Source organism: Pleurodeles waltl, chromosome 2_1 (assembly GCF_031143425.1).
Source record: "Pleurodeles waltl isolate 20211129_DDA chromosome 2_1, aPleWal1.hap1.20221129, whole genome shotgun sequence".
NCBI lineage: Eukaryota > Metazoa > Chordata > Amphibia > Caudata > Salamandridae > Pleurodeles > Pleurodeles waltl.
In genome coordinates this window covers 194,027,163-194,043,418 of record NC_090438.1, presented here as the reverse complement: position 1 = coordinate 194,043,418, position 16,256 = coordinate 194,027,163, and the positions used below count along the sequence as shown (strand labels likewise).

The 16,256-nt window shown below is 42.9% G+C and overlaps 1 protein-coding gene across 4 annotated transcripts in view; it reads right to left on the bottom strand.

The window, feature by feature from the left end:
• NRK (Nik related kinase) overlaps positions 1-16,256 on the bottom strand; it is a 720,008-nt gene that overhangs the window by 146,465 nt on the left and 557,287 nt on the right. For all 4 annotated transcript variants that reach the window (XM_069212387.1, XM_069212389.1, XM_069212388.1 and 1 more), the window contains 4 exons: positions 12,790-12,907; positions 12,548-12,706; positions 9,447-9,590; positions 1,663-1,797 (listed from right to left, as the gene is read on the bottom strand). In XM_069212387.1, coding sequence (XP_069068488.1) covers positions 1,663-1,797; positions 9,447-9,590; positions 12,548-12,706; positions 12,790-12,907 — 556 coding nt within the window. The remainder of the gene's footprint in view (positions 1-1,662; positions 1,798-9,446; positions 9,591-12,547; positions 12,707-12,789; positions 12,908-16,256) is intronic.

Below are 16,256 nucleotides of genomic sequence, written 5' to 3'. Positions count from 1 at the left end.
TTTGCTTGTCTCACAGTTCTCTGATGCTGAGTTTGATAGCTGACTACACCTTATTAGAGGTTTAAATATATTAGGCCTGAATTCATTTTCCTGTCGCTTTCATCAATCTGTCAATACCTAAACGGTATGATTGTGGGTCCAATTGGCCTCCTAGTTGGCCACGTGTTTTCCATGTCAAGTGAACATGTCTCTTGAATCCACTGGTGAAGGTCAACGCACCACAATTACACTGCTGATGATTAGTACACCTTGTTCAGTACTCCTGATTGATTCCTTCAGGAGGTTAGTATAAATTCTTCATAGTTTAAAGTTTTTCATAATTGGTACTTGTTGCCTTAGAGACTCCAAAGGGCGGATTTGCTCCCACATCCTAACTGTTGAAAGTGGCCGCATTAGGAGTGTGATTTGTTGCACATATTCTGAAATTTTCCTAAGCTCCTATGGTGCTGGTTTAGGATGTGGGAGAAGCTGTCTGGCGTCCATGGCTCACTTGTACCCATCTATGCTCATTTAGCCATCTTAGATGACATGACGGATGTGACTAGCATCTCAACCATGGCACAGATGACTGGCGACAGCACTGCCGACAGCCAAGATCTTTATCTTGAGACACTGGAGGCTGTTCTTGAGATCATTTTGAAGGTGCGGCTACCAGAGATGTTTTGTGTAGTTCTTTATATAATAAACAACCAGGTGCTTGTATTTACCCAGATATGATGCCCATTCTTGGATATCTAATGGGCCTGGACCATCTTGACCACAGTCTGGATTTTTTGGGCAATTCTGACCATTTTGTGTTGTTTCACTTATCTACATCCATTTACCAAGGCAAGGCACCATCTGATGGGCCTGCACCTAGCTGACTGCTGTCCATCATCATTCTTGTCTCAAACACTTTGCCAAACTGATCACTGAGACCAAACCAACCCCTCAAGTGAGGGGAAATTACAGTCTGCCACATTATTCCACTCCATGCATGTGTGTTGACATCGCCAGAGATTGCTCCATGGGACTGGGCTTTGTACTCTTGCTGCTTTTCTCATTGCAGATTTATGCTTTGTAACAATGATAATATATGGTGCATTTTGAAGGAAGCATTGTTCCTCAACTGTGTCTGCTAATGCGCAACTTCTGGTCTTTGTTGTTGAACACTTTGTCCACCTGACAGTGTCTATTTTTGGTCCCCCTATTCAGGAGCGAAACTCAGCCCCATACATTCCCTGTGCTGCAGGGGGAAGGGGCAATCCTCCAGGGTCCCCAATTCAGCCCAAAGTCAGTGAGTATATGATGAGAGATGTGAGACTCAGGGGCCTTCATTACATTTTGCCAGGGGTCTCATGAGCTTGCGTTAAACATCCACCCAAATAATCAAGAAAAACACAGTGTTGCAAAAGAACATTTCCAGAAAACATTCACACCTCACTCTGCACTACCGATTATGGCTAACCTAACAAAATGAGTAAAAATGCTCTTTTTGTTCAAGTGAATGCTACAGATAATAATAAAAGGATGGTGATATAATACAGAGGTATGCTATTTACTTTTTTTCTATCAAACGTCCACTAAGTGTACATTGCTACCATTTAGAGGGTCAAGAGGTTCAAATGAACAATGGTACAAAACTCCACTGGAAGGCCTACATATAAAAATGACGCCACTTACCAACTTTGTAGTGGACGCACCCTTCTAGTTCTCCCACGGAAACCCAACCTTGGCGTTTCTCAACCTCTGGGTCATTGCGCAATATTTTGTTCCTCAGCCATGATAAATAATAGACGCGCAGTTTATTCTTTTTACCTGGTGTTTCAAAAATAAGACGATAGAAATTTTCCATTTATACTTTTGCTTTGAAAAAACATAAAAGGTCATTTGTGATAAGCAGAAAAATGCTTCTGTATGGACAGCCCTAGAGCCTTTGCTGGTTTAGGTAAAACCCATCACACTGCAGAGCTATGTGAGCATGACCACGTACACTCAAGCATTTACATGACCTCACATGCATGTACACGAGAAAATCAATCATTCATTTATTTTAAAATATTTATTGCACCCCCCCTAAATCTGACTATTACCATTGATATCTTTGGCAAGATACATGGCAAAGGCATTATCTCAAAATAAAATATAAAGGACCTAACCCATAAGTCCAAAATGGGAACCAGGGTAATAAGTGAGATACAGAACAAATGGTTCTGTGGGACTCTTTTGAGTATATGAATAATGTAGCCCTCTCTTTCCACATTCAAATCAAATTCCACGTTTTAGTCTCAAAATAGGTATCATCTATTGTACACAGTTAAAATGGTGCAGAAGGGATGTCATACATATTCCATCCACAACAGCAGTCCAGTACTCCTTATTTGCTGCCTTCGACTTCTTTGAACAACAGGCAATCGCTGTTAGAAATGTCGATATTTCAACCCTTCATGTAGTTTACGAGGGTCTCCTCAGGACATAAGAGTGCTGTGAGGCACAATACTTATTGGGTAAAATGTGGAGATAGGCTATTTAGTGTATATGTCAGGCATATCTGTACTGATAGACCGATAGATGAAAACATATCGACCCACCTCGCCCAAGTGTACATCATGCATATGGAGGCAATACATGATCTCACAAGGCAAAAGAGACGGTTCCCCCATACCTGTGGGTCTCCCAGCCCACAAGCACCAAAATACGGCAACAATACAAGTCCCCGTGCCACTCTCCATTGTGTCACTGCCTCCCACGTAGCTCTTAACCTAGTTTCAAGATTTTGATGGGTGCTGTTAGCCCTGGCATCCTCAGCATGGTTTCCCCTAACTTTTGCCCTCTGACTTTCTGTTTTTGCTGGCTTTTAGGATTCTGGCCACTTTACCACTGCCCTATACTCTATACAGGGTATCATTGACTTCTCCATAATTGAATTGGCATATGTAATTTACCTGTAAGTCCCTAGTAAAGTGCACTAGATGTGCCCAGAGCCTGTAAATTAAATGCTACTAGTGGGCCTGCAGTACTGATTGTGCCACCCACTACAGTAGCCTTTCTAGCATGTCTCAGGCCTGCCACTGCAGTGTCTGTGTGTGCAGTTTTAAACTGCCATTTTGACCTGGCAAGTGCACCCACTTGCTAGACCCCAAACTTCCTTTTTTTACATGCAAGTCACCCCTAGAGACGCCCTAGTTAGCCCCAAGGGCAGGGTGCAGTGTATCTAAAAAGTTGGACATGTACCTTTAAGGTTAACATATCCAGGTAGTGAGAAACTGCTAAATTCATTTTCTGCTACTGCAAGGCCTATCTCTCCCATAGGTTAACATTTGGGTTACCTTGAAGCATCCTTTAAGTGTAACTTTCAATTGGGAAGATATAGAAATATGGAGTTTGGTGTCTCTGGACTCACAATTTAAAATCACAACTTATGGTGAAGTCGGACTTTAATTTTGCAATTCTGGAAATGCCACCTCTAGAAAGTTGGCATTTTCTAACTTTCAGCATTCTGTGCCTCTGTTGTATCAGCATACACATCTAGGGTAGATGTCAGCTGGACTTTGTGCATTCCCTCTAGACAGTCACACACAAAAGGAGCTTGGGGGTGACATTTGCATCCTGATGGCCATCACCAGGCTGCTGGGTCTTCCTGTGCTAGATGGATAGTGAGAAGGAAAGGCATGGACCTTGTGATCTTTAAAGACCTCATTTTGGTATAAGTACTGGACCCCAAATCCCACCACATCAGAACTTTATTGGAACCAAGGAGATTCTGCCAGGAATAAGGACTGCCGTGCTGCCAGGTGGCACTGCCACTCTGCAACTGCATTGGTGTGTTGGCCTACTGCTTTCTGTGTGCTGTAGGAGGAACTACCACTTCGCTACTTGCTTTGCTATGCTGGCCTGCTGCCTTCTGCTCCTGGAGAGTGAAGGATTGGCCTTGCTCTCTACATCCTTGAACCCAAGATTCTCTAGCGGCTTGTTGGCTTGTCCCCAGTTCTCCCACAGTCTCAGGGACATCAAAGACTGCCTGCAACTCTCCTGGTGCTGGTTGACTCTGCCAAATGTAAGTCCTATCCTTGCCTTAGGTGGCCCCCTCCAGTCCGGATCACCAGAAGTGGGTTTTGCAGCATTTTCCCTCTTGTGTCAGTGCATTGGGGACTTTGCACTGATTGGAAACACCACATCTCCCCTTCGACATTGATGCAGCGGCAGCTCAATGACATTGTCTCAAAGCCTGGTGCAGCTTGAGCCTGACGGACAATCTACTCATCTCAATGACAACACTCGTTATGGCTCGACATCAATGGATTTCCATTCACTTCCAGGGTGTTCGACGATGACCCGGGATCCCCTTTGTGTTGCTTGATGGTGACACAGTAGATTCTCGACTTCGACAAAAGCTCCATCGAAGATACTGTTTCAGCGGGACCTGACTGGGTCCTGTAGCCGGCCTACCCTCCATAACGGTGGGCTTGAATTTTGGAAGTGCACCGGTCCCTTGTGACCTCAACTAACCTTTTGACCGCTATTGACTTCTATGTACTGTTTTTGCTCTTCATCTTTTTGAAAAAATCATACCTCGACTTCTACTAAATGGACTTTTGTCATTGTGGTCTTGTTTTGCTCAGATAAATATTCTCTAGTTTACCAAGTTGGTGTGGAGTCTTTTTGTGGTGTTTTTACTGTGTTACTGTAATTGGAGTGTTGCACAAATACTTTGCACAATGCCTCCTAAGTTAAGCCTGACTGCTCTGTGCCAAGCTACCAGAGGGTGAGCACAGGTTAATTCAGGGATTGTTACTGACTTATCATGACTAGAATTGTGGTCCCTATTTAGACTGGGTGCCTACCTCTGCCAACTAGAGACCCAAATCTAACAGGGGCCTTGTCCACTTAAGCAAAAGTGCTTGTTCTTCTTGAACCTTTCATCAAAAAGCACAAGGTTGAGAAGATCCTCTGGAGGGTCACAGCAGGAAATTGCCATTTATTTCAATTAAAGAATGATAGTAAAATGCTGAATGCATTCCAAATTTTACAGCCAGTTTTCATCAAAAAGTGATTGCTTTCTAGCTCTGGCTTTCAGATAGCTTGTCATAATGAACATTTGTACGCTTACAAAGCAGGTGTAGTGGATTCTAATTAGCTTTTATGGGAATCAGGAGTTCACTTAGCCTTCTGGTTTGGAGGCCTGTGCCACCGTCACCTGGTGACTTTTAACCTACTTAGCCTGCTCTGTTTTAGCTCATTTATTGAATAATTTCTTCCAAGATGGCTGCTATGTTTATAGTTAGGAAGATGTTTTGATTTCATGTTATGAGTGTCACTCTATGAAGGCATCACTATTAGCGTCAAAAGACAAGTGATATACGAAGGTATTCACATCATGTCCTTTTGCCACTTACGTGTGACAGGAACATCATGTACGTTTTGAGGGATTTGTTTATACAATTGCCACCCCAAGCATGCCTTCTTATATATTGTTTGGGAACATACCTACATCAGGAGTCCTACAGGATCTGTATAAATAGATCTCACACAGACACGGTTATTAGAGGGATTCCTACCAGATGCGATCAACGCTATCACATCGCCTTGATGCAGAGCCAGCCTTCATGTCCCCATTGAGTCTGATCTAGAGACCTCATTCCAAGGTAATGAGGTTTGGGGGGACACTTCTCATGGATACAGTATTGGCAGATTGGGTTTATCACACCTAGCTCTCTTTAGGTTAGAGATTAGGTTCTCCATTCTAAGGCTTTAGGGATAACATTCCATGTTATTGCAAGATGGTGGGGGTGTTTGTATTCACAACTCTCATCTTCTCCATTCTGCTTCTTGCATTGTTAATTATCCTAATCATTGTAGCTCATGCATTTTACAGTAGATTGCAGTCTTTTTAATAAAACTTGTTGAAAACATTACTGCATCTCCTTCATTGCCTGTGTGTGAATGAGACTTGCTGATCATGTGAGGAAAGGGTAATCTATGTTCAACCACGACTCCCCTGAGATGTCGCACTCTTGAGTCCATGTGTAAAGGCTGACAAAAATCACCTTTTACTGTTCGGGTTTTTAGTGAGCCACTGCTTGAGAGCCGGGAGGGTTGGGCCAACAGTTGCAACTTGTTGTAGGAGTGGCCTAGTCACCTCAAACAAAAGTGCTGTCATCCCTAAACCAGCAGTCTTGCCTAGAGCAAGATTCCAATTAGGACACAGGGATACATTTAGGAATTAATTGACTACAGTAAAAGATTTGTATCCATACTGTTTTCATTTACAGGTCAAGCTGATGTCATTGACACATAACAAAACTGTAGGACCTGGTGTATGGGATTTGCTTCATTTTTATGAGTGCGCTCAGGAGGTCTCCTATATAAAAGCAACAAATACAAGCAATTTGGAAAAAACACTTTTCCATGTCATTTTCAACTACTGTAAATCATATGTATCTTATTTATATGTAGAAGGATAATTAAGATTAGAAATAACCAAGAGCAAAACAAATATTATTTGACCTGGCCCATTTTGTAGAGTCACCCCAGCGTTTTGTATTCTGTTGAACCAGTTTTTGTTGGCATTAGGACTTTGTACACTTTTCCCAGCTAACTAGCGGCAAAGCACTTGTGCTCTCTCCCTAAAACATGGTACACTTGTCATATACCTGATTGGTACATTTTAATTTACTTGTAAGTCCTTTGAAACTTTCACTACATGTACCTAGAACCTGTAAATTAAATGCTACTAGTTGTCAGCAGCACTCATTGTGCCACCACCTAAAGTAGCATAGCACTGTAAAACATGTCTCAGGCCAGCTACTGCAGCCCATAGTGCAGATTTAAACTACCATTTTGATGTGGCAAAATCAACACTGCCATGCTTAAACATTCCTTTTTAATACTTATAGGTCACCCCCAAGGTAGACCCTAAAGGCTCATAGGAAGGCACATTGTATTTAAAAAGTAGGACACGTGTGTTTAAGGTTTACATGTCATGGCAACTGCTGCCACTTTTTTCTTTTTAAACTGTGGTTTCTGTTGATGAAGTTTCTCTTCTTTTTTAACAGAAACTTTAGACAAGCGTTGCGAGTCCTTTCTCGGTTTCACGTACTTGGTCCGCTGATCTGACCGCCCACCTCTCTCACTGCGTTTTTTCGGTGAGTCCTGAAAGGAACGAGAAACCCCTAACATCATTTTTCACTGTTGTAAGGCTTATCTCTCCCATAGGCTGACACTGGGTTGCTGCATTACATTTAGTAAGTGTTAGCTTCAGATAAGGCACAGATAAAGATAGGCTATTTACACTCAAATGAAATGTAATTTAAAATCCTCTTTAATGGTGAAGTTTGATTGTAAGTCACAATTCTGAAAGTGCATCTTTTAGAAAGTTGGCATTTTTTGTCCCACCAAACTGTGCCTTTTGGTATACATGACTGTGAATAGCTTTACTGACACAAAGGGGCCTTAGCTGTGGACAGAACGGGCTATCCTGGCTGGATAACTGAGCAGTGGGTATACCCAACCACACTTACACTTCAAAAGGCTTTGCCTCCTACACACACAAAGGAACCTGACACCAGACCTACCCTACCTTTTGTCACCTCAGACGGTTTTCAGCCCTGACCAGGGAAAGGGGAGTAATGTTCCAGAACCAGTGTTGGGGCTAGAACAGGAAGTCTTCCCCCCTCCAAAGGCTGGCACCAGGTATAAATATATATTGGATCTCCACAGCCTCTCTTTCTCACACAACTCTTCTGGACCTGTGAAAGGCTTAGAAGGAAGGCCCTGCTGCCAGAGAACTGCCATACTGCTTGAAGGACTGCCTTGCTGATTGAGAAGGAAGGTTGGACCTATTTGCCTTCACCCCAGCCTACCCAAATTGATACCAAAGGTCATTTGGTTGACCTCTAGTATGAGCCACAGGAACTCAACATGCATCAGAGGCCTCCCTGCAGTTACTTAGCTGGCCTGCTGCAAGTGGACCTACCAGGGCCTGCAACTAGACCTGCCTGGTCCAGCCTTTGCTGTAGTGAGTCCTTTAGCTGACACCAATGGAAGCTCCTCTTGCACAAAAAGGTGAAAATCCTGAATTGTGGGCTCCTCACAGCCACAAACAGGCCTGTTTGTGCCAAGACTATGCCACCCACGATAACCACCAATGTGAAGCTCCAGTGAAATCTGCTCTTCTCACCAACAATGACCATCTGTGATGATCAGCTTGAACTTGTGACTTCCCCCATTCTAGCGTGACCAGATAACTACGAGTGCCTCTTTTTGCTTTTAGGCACTATTTCCCCTAAAACTTTTAAAATGAGTGTCTCTGATTTTCCTGATTACATTTTTGTTGTTCTGGAATAACTTTATTTATTAGAATTTACTCTATTTTGCTATATTGATTTGGGATTTTTCTTGCGTTGTGTTTTCACTTTGTTTGCGTTTGTATACTGCAAAATACTTTACGCATTGCCTCTACGTTAAGCCTTACTGTTTCGTGCCAATCTACCAGATGGTTAAGCACAGGTTAATTTAGTGACTTTTGGGGTTCACCCTGACAAGGATTGTGGTTGTTGTCCAAGTGAGGCTTCCATCCCTCTCAACCAAACACCCAGTTCCTTACAATTATGAAGTTGTTTTGGTTAGCACGTTTTTTGCACTTTTCACTTCTTATCCACTATTTATGCACACTGTCTCAGACATAAAATATTTGTCCCTGTCCACCCATATACTCTTTAGCATTTAGTGTTATTGTTGTATTCACTTTTCCCACTTTACGTGTTAATCGATCTTGTGGAATGTTGATGGAGTATTCACTATACACATATTTTTAATGTGTAAATAAGTGGCAGTGTCAAACGGTCACCAGGCCATCCCTGGCACTGTGACATCCGCTACACATTACCCTTGGAGATGGGTTAGTGTGCTGCTCGTGTTTCCTCACAATGGGGTGGAGCTCAGAAGCTCTGGTCTAGATAAACCTGCTGGATGTGGACTCTGGAGACAAACAATGGAATCCGGGAGACCCTACTCCCTGACTGTGTGAACTTGGGAATCCTACTGTGTGATCTTGTGATCACTAGTTTATAAGCAGGTGTCTAATGTCTCCGCTGAAATCCTTTAGATTTATGATTTTAAGAATCAGATAAAAACTGGACATTTACGGAAACAGTTTTAGCACAAAACGTGAATTCCAATGAACCCTTCTTCTTTCGTATCTCTGAAGCATAACGGCCAGGCTCTTTTTCACCTACTTCTAATGACGTAAAATCTTCATTGAAATCATACATTTTAGAAGGCTTTCGGGAAAGCTCGAAGAGTGTTGTAAAGGTGAGATTAACAATTCTGTGTCCTACAGTTATCTTAGACTGCCTGTCAGAGCACTTGTTTTGCATCTGCAATAAGTAACCTACGTCCTGACCTAATTCGTCTGCCTCATTAGCGTCTCACACCTCCACAGGAGGTCAGACATGTCAGACACTCACCTGATATGGTGATTAGAACATTCAGTCCTTCTAGAACATCCATTTGGTGGAAGCGCCTTCTGCTAATCAGGGGATACACCCTCCCCTGACCACTGCGGTCTAGCAGCCACAAACCGTTCTCAGTCCCCACCAGCAAATTTACTCCTGCGAATAAAAAGTAGATAAAGTGATTAATTTGCCAAAGAAATGCTCTCAAAAAGTTTAGTTTTATATTCCAGCATTCCAACCCGTGAAGCTGTCAGGTCAGCCGAATTAAAACTTTTCTCCTGGGTTAATTCAGATGTATGCGCTTTGGTGGAATTCACAAAGCCAGAAGCATCCAAGTTAACTAATACATTAGTAGGATGTGAATTTATTCTGCATCGGAAAAACGTCTAAAGCAGTGTTACACAATCTCCTTTTGCTAGGTGCAGCATTAAAACTCACCGTGTCTTACCTCTGCCGGTGTTTGCAGTTGCTGTGTTTGATTGAGCCTGTGAACTGCTTAAAATATATAAATCCCTCTCCCCAGATTGGGTGCGGTATTTAATCATTTCATTACTCTGTCTTTTAGTTTTGCATGGGAAGAACTATTTTGTGGCATAACATTCCGTATAAGGCAGGGTGGTGAGTTCCCAGAGGTCCCATTGGTCGTCTGTGTTGTTCCACTCTCCTGATTGGATACATGTATAATGCTCTGATTTGGCTCTCAAAAGAATGGCCTGTATGGGTTAAATGCGGTAGATATTTGACCCGGATGGATGAAGGGGCATTCTCAGTGGCATTAATTACTAAGGTGCATGCCATCATGAGCGGCAGCACAAGTGCATGTTAAAATCAAAAGTGCGGCTGTTGAGCGTAGGACTCCTACTTGTTTTTGATTTTGTCACTTTCTGCTACATTGTGCATAGCTTTCAGCCGCTAACAAGGAGACAGATATTCCTGATCTTAAACTATATTGTTGCTCTCTCTTGAATATTTTCCCCTCTTTTCCCTCAGCTGCGTTCATCTGTATGTAGTGGAGACTGAAAAAAGGGGTATTGTACAGGAAGAAAAGATATTACAGTGCAGGGCAGACAAGGTGATTGCTGACAGAGAAACCAGTGGGATATGCTTCAAAGTTTTTTTTTTTTAATGTCAGACAAGATTAGGTATTGCTAAAGGAAAAATAAATCCGAGCAGTTTGAGAGTGGGCAGCAAGAAGTAGAAGAGAGGAAGAGACAAGTGAGATCATGCTGGAGAAATATTAGAAGCGAGAGAGAGAAATCGAGAGGGCATGAAGAGAGGGGTGAAACCGAGGAGGCTGACAGTTTCAGGTGGATGGAGGAACAAGGAGGTGCAAGAAGTAATGAGGTGTGGAGAGGCACAGGGGTAATAGAATTTGTAATTACAAGCACATTGTACTCAAACGTTTTGGGCACGGTTATATGTTTTATGAGGAGGTCACTCTTCATGTGGTCAATGTTTTTGAGGACCAATAGTGCAGATCCTAATTGTAAATGAGCCAATAGCAGGGTTTGACAAAGGAGGGGGTGGGTTTAATGCACAACGTCCTTAGGATGTGGAGCCTTCTTTTTGTCTGCTAAATTGGCATGTTCAACTCCAAAGCCTTGAAAATAATGCAGCAGACTTCAAGATATTTGAGCTGGGTTAGAACTGGGAGTGTATGGTCACTTTTCCTGGCGTCAGAGATCACCTAGTTTGTACGACTGTTTCAAGAGGGCAGTGGAGATAGTCCAGAGGCCCATAATAATAGGCACCCTAGTTTAAGTGGGAAATGGCTTGAGCCTGGGCATCTTTTTTAAGGTCATTCTTGGGGATGGAAGGTTTGGTAGATCTGATCATACTTAGTTGGTAGTTGGTGCTGTTAGCCAAAGCATTAATGTGTTATTGTGGATTTAAGTCCTCATATATAGTTTGATGCCCTGGACACTCTGTCATACATTGTAGGAGGTACTGGTCTTCTAATTCGGCATTTCCCCGATCGTTCTACCTGAGGGTACTCAAGGATCTGTTGAACCTCTGTTGAGGCACAGTTGCAATGGACATTGATTACCCTCTGAGGAGGCATCCATCATAATGAAATGGCACAACTTTAGGCAGAAGACGACACTAGTGTAAAGAATTCTCATTCACAAACTGCTTCTTCTTCAATATTAGCTAAATAACACTTTGACTAGGGAGCACTAATGTCTTCTTGATAGACATTTACTTCGAAGTTACAAATGATCTGAAAACCTTTTTGTCTACTGCCCTTCCAATATGATCTTTAATATGCTCTTCTATTTTGTGTGTAATATTTTCTAAACTCTCCATTAAGCATGTTCAAAACTGGTCGAGTGGCTTTTCAAATGGTGTTTTAAAAAGCCATTAGGTGATTTCGGTAGAAAATAATTGTAAAACATCATTTAGGACAAATATTCAAGCTTTGGGGCAGTAATGGAAGGAGAACCAGGTAGATGTTGTAAAGGACTCAGGGGATCAGTGTTTACATTCATAGCTCAGATACATTGAGATACGTGTGATGATGAACTAGTTGAATATTCCACTCATAACAGAGAGAGAGAATGTTTGAGGAGAGACAAAGATCAGGAGAAAACGAACGGAACGAGGGAAGGAAGAGGAGGAAGGAAACATGCAGAATGTGTACTCACTTGGAGTGCTAAATGAGAATTGAAAGAAAAAAATAGTTCCATGACTCTGCAACCTAGCGAATCAAAAGTGAGAATAAAGATAAAGATAAGGAATGTACCGGGACAGGACAAACATGAGTATAAGGCAAAAAAAGCCATCCGATAAAAAGCAGGGAACTGAGATAGCCAGGAAAGCCACTGAATTAAGAGCAAGGTGCTGCCCCAAAGCCCACTTTGTGTAGTATTGTATGCAATGGTGTCTGTGACAGATGCTAAAGCTATCTGTAGAAAGACTGTAAAAACACTGGGTGGGGTAGGCATAGAAATGCACCACCAAATTATACTAGGCAGTCAGTATCGCCGTGAGACTTCCCAAAGATGATATCTTCAAAAATGGATTCTTAGTTCCAATATGATGTTCTTTAATAATGGTCCTCCCTCATCGACAGCGCAGTATATATTTTGGAAAGCATCAGTTGTCATACTCACCCCATAAGGCAGCACAGAGTACCTCCGAATTGAATTTCTTCTTGTACTTGCGAATTTCTGGACTGTCACTTTGAGGGCGGATATTTGTTGGGTTGACATTGACAACAGAACCTTTCCGGGCATTTTCTCGTCTTGGTGTTTCAAATTTCGAGCTACAAGCTAGAAATAATAGAGGAATGGAATAAGCCAATTTACCAGTAGCATTTTGTTAAACTACCACCTGCGCACTGTTCATCACTCACAAGAGCTTGAAGGACTGGTGGGGGGTGAGATCTGCAGAAGCCTGGGATCGATGAATGAAGTGAAGGATGTAGTTGATGATGAGCTGTTTTTTGATTGTACTTTATCATCACTTGGAGTCTGCAATGACATTTGAATCCCGCTGTTATCTTGAAATTGTCAATCAATAAAGGCGTCTATATCAATATTACATGAACGTTAAAGAACCTTCAAAAACAATTTCAGGATTTCAGGTCTACTAAGAGTATCAAATACAAACTACCGAACTTGCTACATGGGAGCACGAATACTTCCAGCATGTGGCCATTGAAGACCTTCAGAGACATGTTCATCTCTAATAAGAGTATCAGGTACGAACTTCCAAATTTGCCATATAAAAATATGAATTCTTGACCAGCATGAGGTGACACAGCTCCTCAGAGAAGCTTTAAGCAGCACAGAAATGATACATTCGATGCGATTGAGTCTCGGCAGATACTGCACTTTACATACAAAAGGTCACTTAAAACACCATTTACACAAATTCACTACAAAGCATAGTATAGCATAGAGTAGCATAAAATAACCTGAGGATTCTGAGTTGGGAGGATTTATGGGATTAAAAGTAAAATTGTAATAAAAAGTTTTAGGAAAATGTATATTGTTGCTATATCTTTCTGCCCCTCTTGTATGTTTCCCTATAGAAATCTTACGATTTGATCTGCTGAACGGGCACCGCCAAAAGTTCTAAAAAATGTTTTCCAAGCTCATTCTGTGGAAGCAGCACTGTGTGAGCACAACCTCTGCGCTGCACGTATCACAGATGTAGGAAATAAGAGCAAAGACCGGGTTTGTCCTACCTACGTCTAAAACATAGCGTACGCTTTTAGATTAATTAGTGCTCCCATCAGCTCCATTGTAGGACCTACACCTGCTATATAGAGTGTACTGAAACCCTATTTGTTTACCTTTCGATAGGCAAGAGCTATACAAATTCAGATTTGCTGCATGGAGGTTAAGTGGGCTACAATATTTCAACGAAGTTCAATACAAAGACATACACGTCTGCTAACCTTAAAAAAGGACCCCTAACAGCATGTGAGCCATCTTCACCTGAGTAACCCATTGGTAGAAATTAGCTCTTTGAAGAGCAGTCAGGTTAACCCTGTCCCAGCAAGGACTCTCACTCTAGTCAGGGTAAATCACCCACAATCTAAATTATCCTGTGCCCACCGTCTGGTAGCTTGGCTCTGTTCAGTCAGGCTTAACTTCGAAGGCAATGTGTAAAGTATTTGTGCAATAAATCATGCAATAACACAGTATAGCACAACAAAAATACACCACATAGTGTTTAGAAAAATATAGAATATTTATCTGGATAAATGCAGGTCAAAACGATCAAGATTCAATAAGTACACATTAAAATATCACTTCAGAGAATGATAAAAGGAGTCTTTAGTCTTTAAAAAGCAACAAGTGTCTCTTGCAAGCACAAAGTACCTGGTATGAGCTCAAAATCTACTCCAGGGGCCGCAGAGGAGGAGATGCGTTGAAAACGGGGAGGTGTGCTTCGGTTTCTCCCAGCGCTCACAGATGATGCATCGCTAATTTTCCATGCAGGGAAGGCTTTGCGTCGATTTCTGGTGCGCGGACTTGGATCCTCTTCGGGTTGTGGGGTTTTCGGATGCCCCAGATATGATGCAGCAAAATCCTGGGGGTGCAGGACGAAGTCACAGTAGCTGTGTCAATCCGGTGGGGGATGCAGGGAAATTTCTGTCACACAGCAGGCGGTGCGTCGATTCTTCTCGCAGGAAGTCAGGCTGCGTCATTCCGGCTCGGCTATGCGTTGATCCAGTCGGCCGTGCGTCGAAGTTCCAGTTGCAACACTGGAGCTGCGTCAATCTCCTCTCGGGGAGCCAGGCTGCGTCGTTCCGGTTTGGTGTGCTGTGATTTTCTCACCACAATGCAGGCTGTGTGTCGTTTCTGGCAGGCTGTGTGTCAAATTTTCGCTGCACAAGTAGCTCTTTGCAGGAGGAAGTCTTTTTGGTCCTGAGACTTCAAGGAACAGGTGGCAAGCTCTATCCACGCCCTTGGAGAACACTTCTCAGCAGAGCCAGGGGGCAGCAAGGCAGCAGGGCAACAGCAGGGAAGCAGTCCTTTGTAGAAAAGCAGTCAGGTGAGTCCTTTGGACACCAGGCAGTTCCTCTTGGCAGGTTGCAGGTTCTGGTTCAGAGTTTCTTCACTAGTGGTATCTTGTCCGGAAGTGTCTGAGGTGATAGGGTCAGAGGCCCTGTTTAAATACCCAAATGTGCCTTTGAAGTGGGGGAGACTTCAAAGAGTGGCTTAGAAGTGCACCAGGTCCTCTTTCAGTTCCATCCTATCTCCCAGGGTCCCAGTAGGGGGTTTGGCAGTCCATTGTGTGAGGGCAGGCCACTGTCCTTTCAAATGTAAGTGTCAGGCCCTCCACCCTTTCAGCCGAGAAAGACCCATTCAGTATGCAGATGTCTGCAGGTGTGACTGAGCATCCTGTGTTTGGGGTTGTCTGAGTGAAATGCACAAGGGAACTGTCAAGTAACCTAGCCAGACATGGATTGTAAGCCACAGAAGGATTTAAGTGCAAAGCAATGCTCACTTTCTAAAAGTGGCATTTCTAAAATAGTAATATCAAATCCAACGTCACCAGTCAGCAGGATTTTGTATTACCATTCTGGGCATACTAAATATGACCTTGTTACTCCTTTCAGATCAGAATATACCACTCAAACAGTATACTGTATGAGGGTAGTCCTGATGTTATCGTATGGAAGGAGCAGGCCTCACAGCAGTGTAAAAATGAATTTAGGAGTTTTACACTACCAGGACATATAAAGTGCACAGGTACATGTCCTGCCTTTTACCTACATAGCACCCTGCCCTAGGGGTTACCTAGGGCCTACCTTAGAGGTGACATATGTAGAAAAACAGGAGTTTAGGTCTTGGCAAGTACTTTTAAACGCCAACTCGAAATGGCAGTGAAACTGACACACAGGCCTTGAGATGGCAGGCCTGAGGCATGGTTAAGAGGCTACTTATGTGGGTGGCACAATCAGTGCTGCAGGCCCACTAGTAGCATTTAATCTATAGGCCCTGGGCACATGTAGTGCACTTTACTGGGGTCTTAGTAGATTAAATAAACCAATTGGGTATGAACCAATGTCACCATGTTTTAAGGGAGAGAGCATATACACTTTAGCACTGGTTAGCAGTGGTAAAGTGCGCAGAGTCCTAAAACCAGCAAAAACAGTGTCCAAAAAGTGAAGGGAGGCAGGCAAAAAGTTAGGGGTGACCACCATAAGGCTGTCAGGTCTAACACCCAACAACAGCATTTGTGGGTCTGAGAGAAGTAACAGGCTAGTGATATCAGTTATAAGGTGTCAAATCATAGAATTTTGGGACAAGTCCATGACATGTGAGTCATGGTTCTGCGACATTCTAGGACTCTAGATCCGAT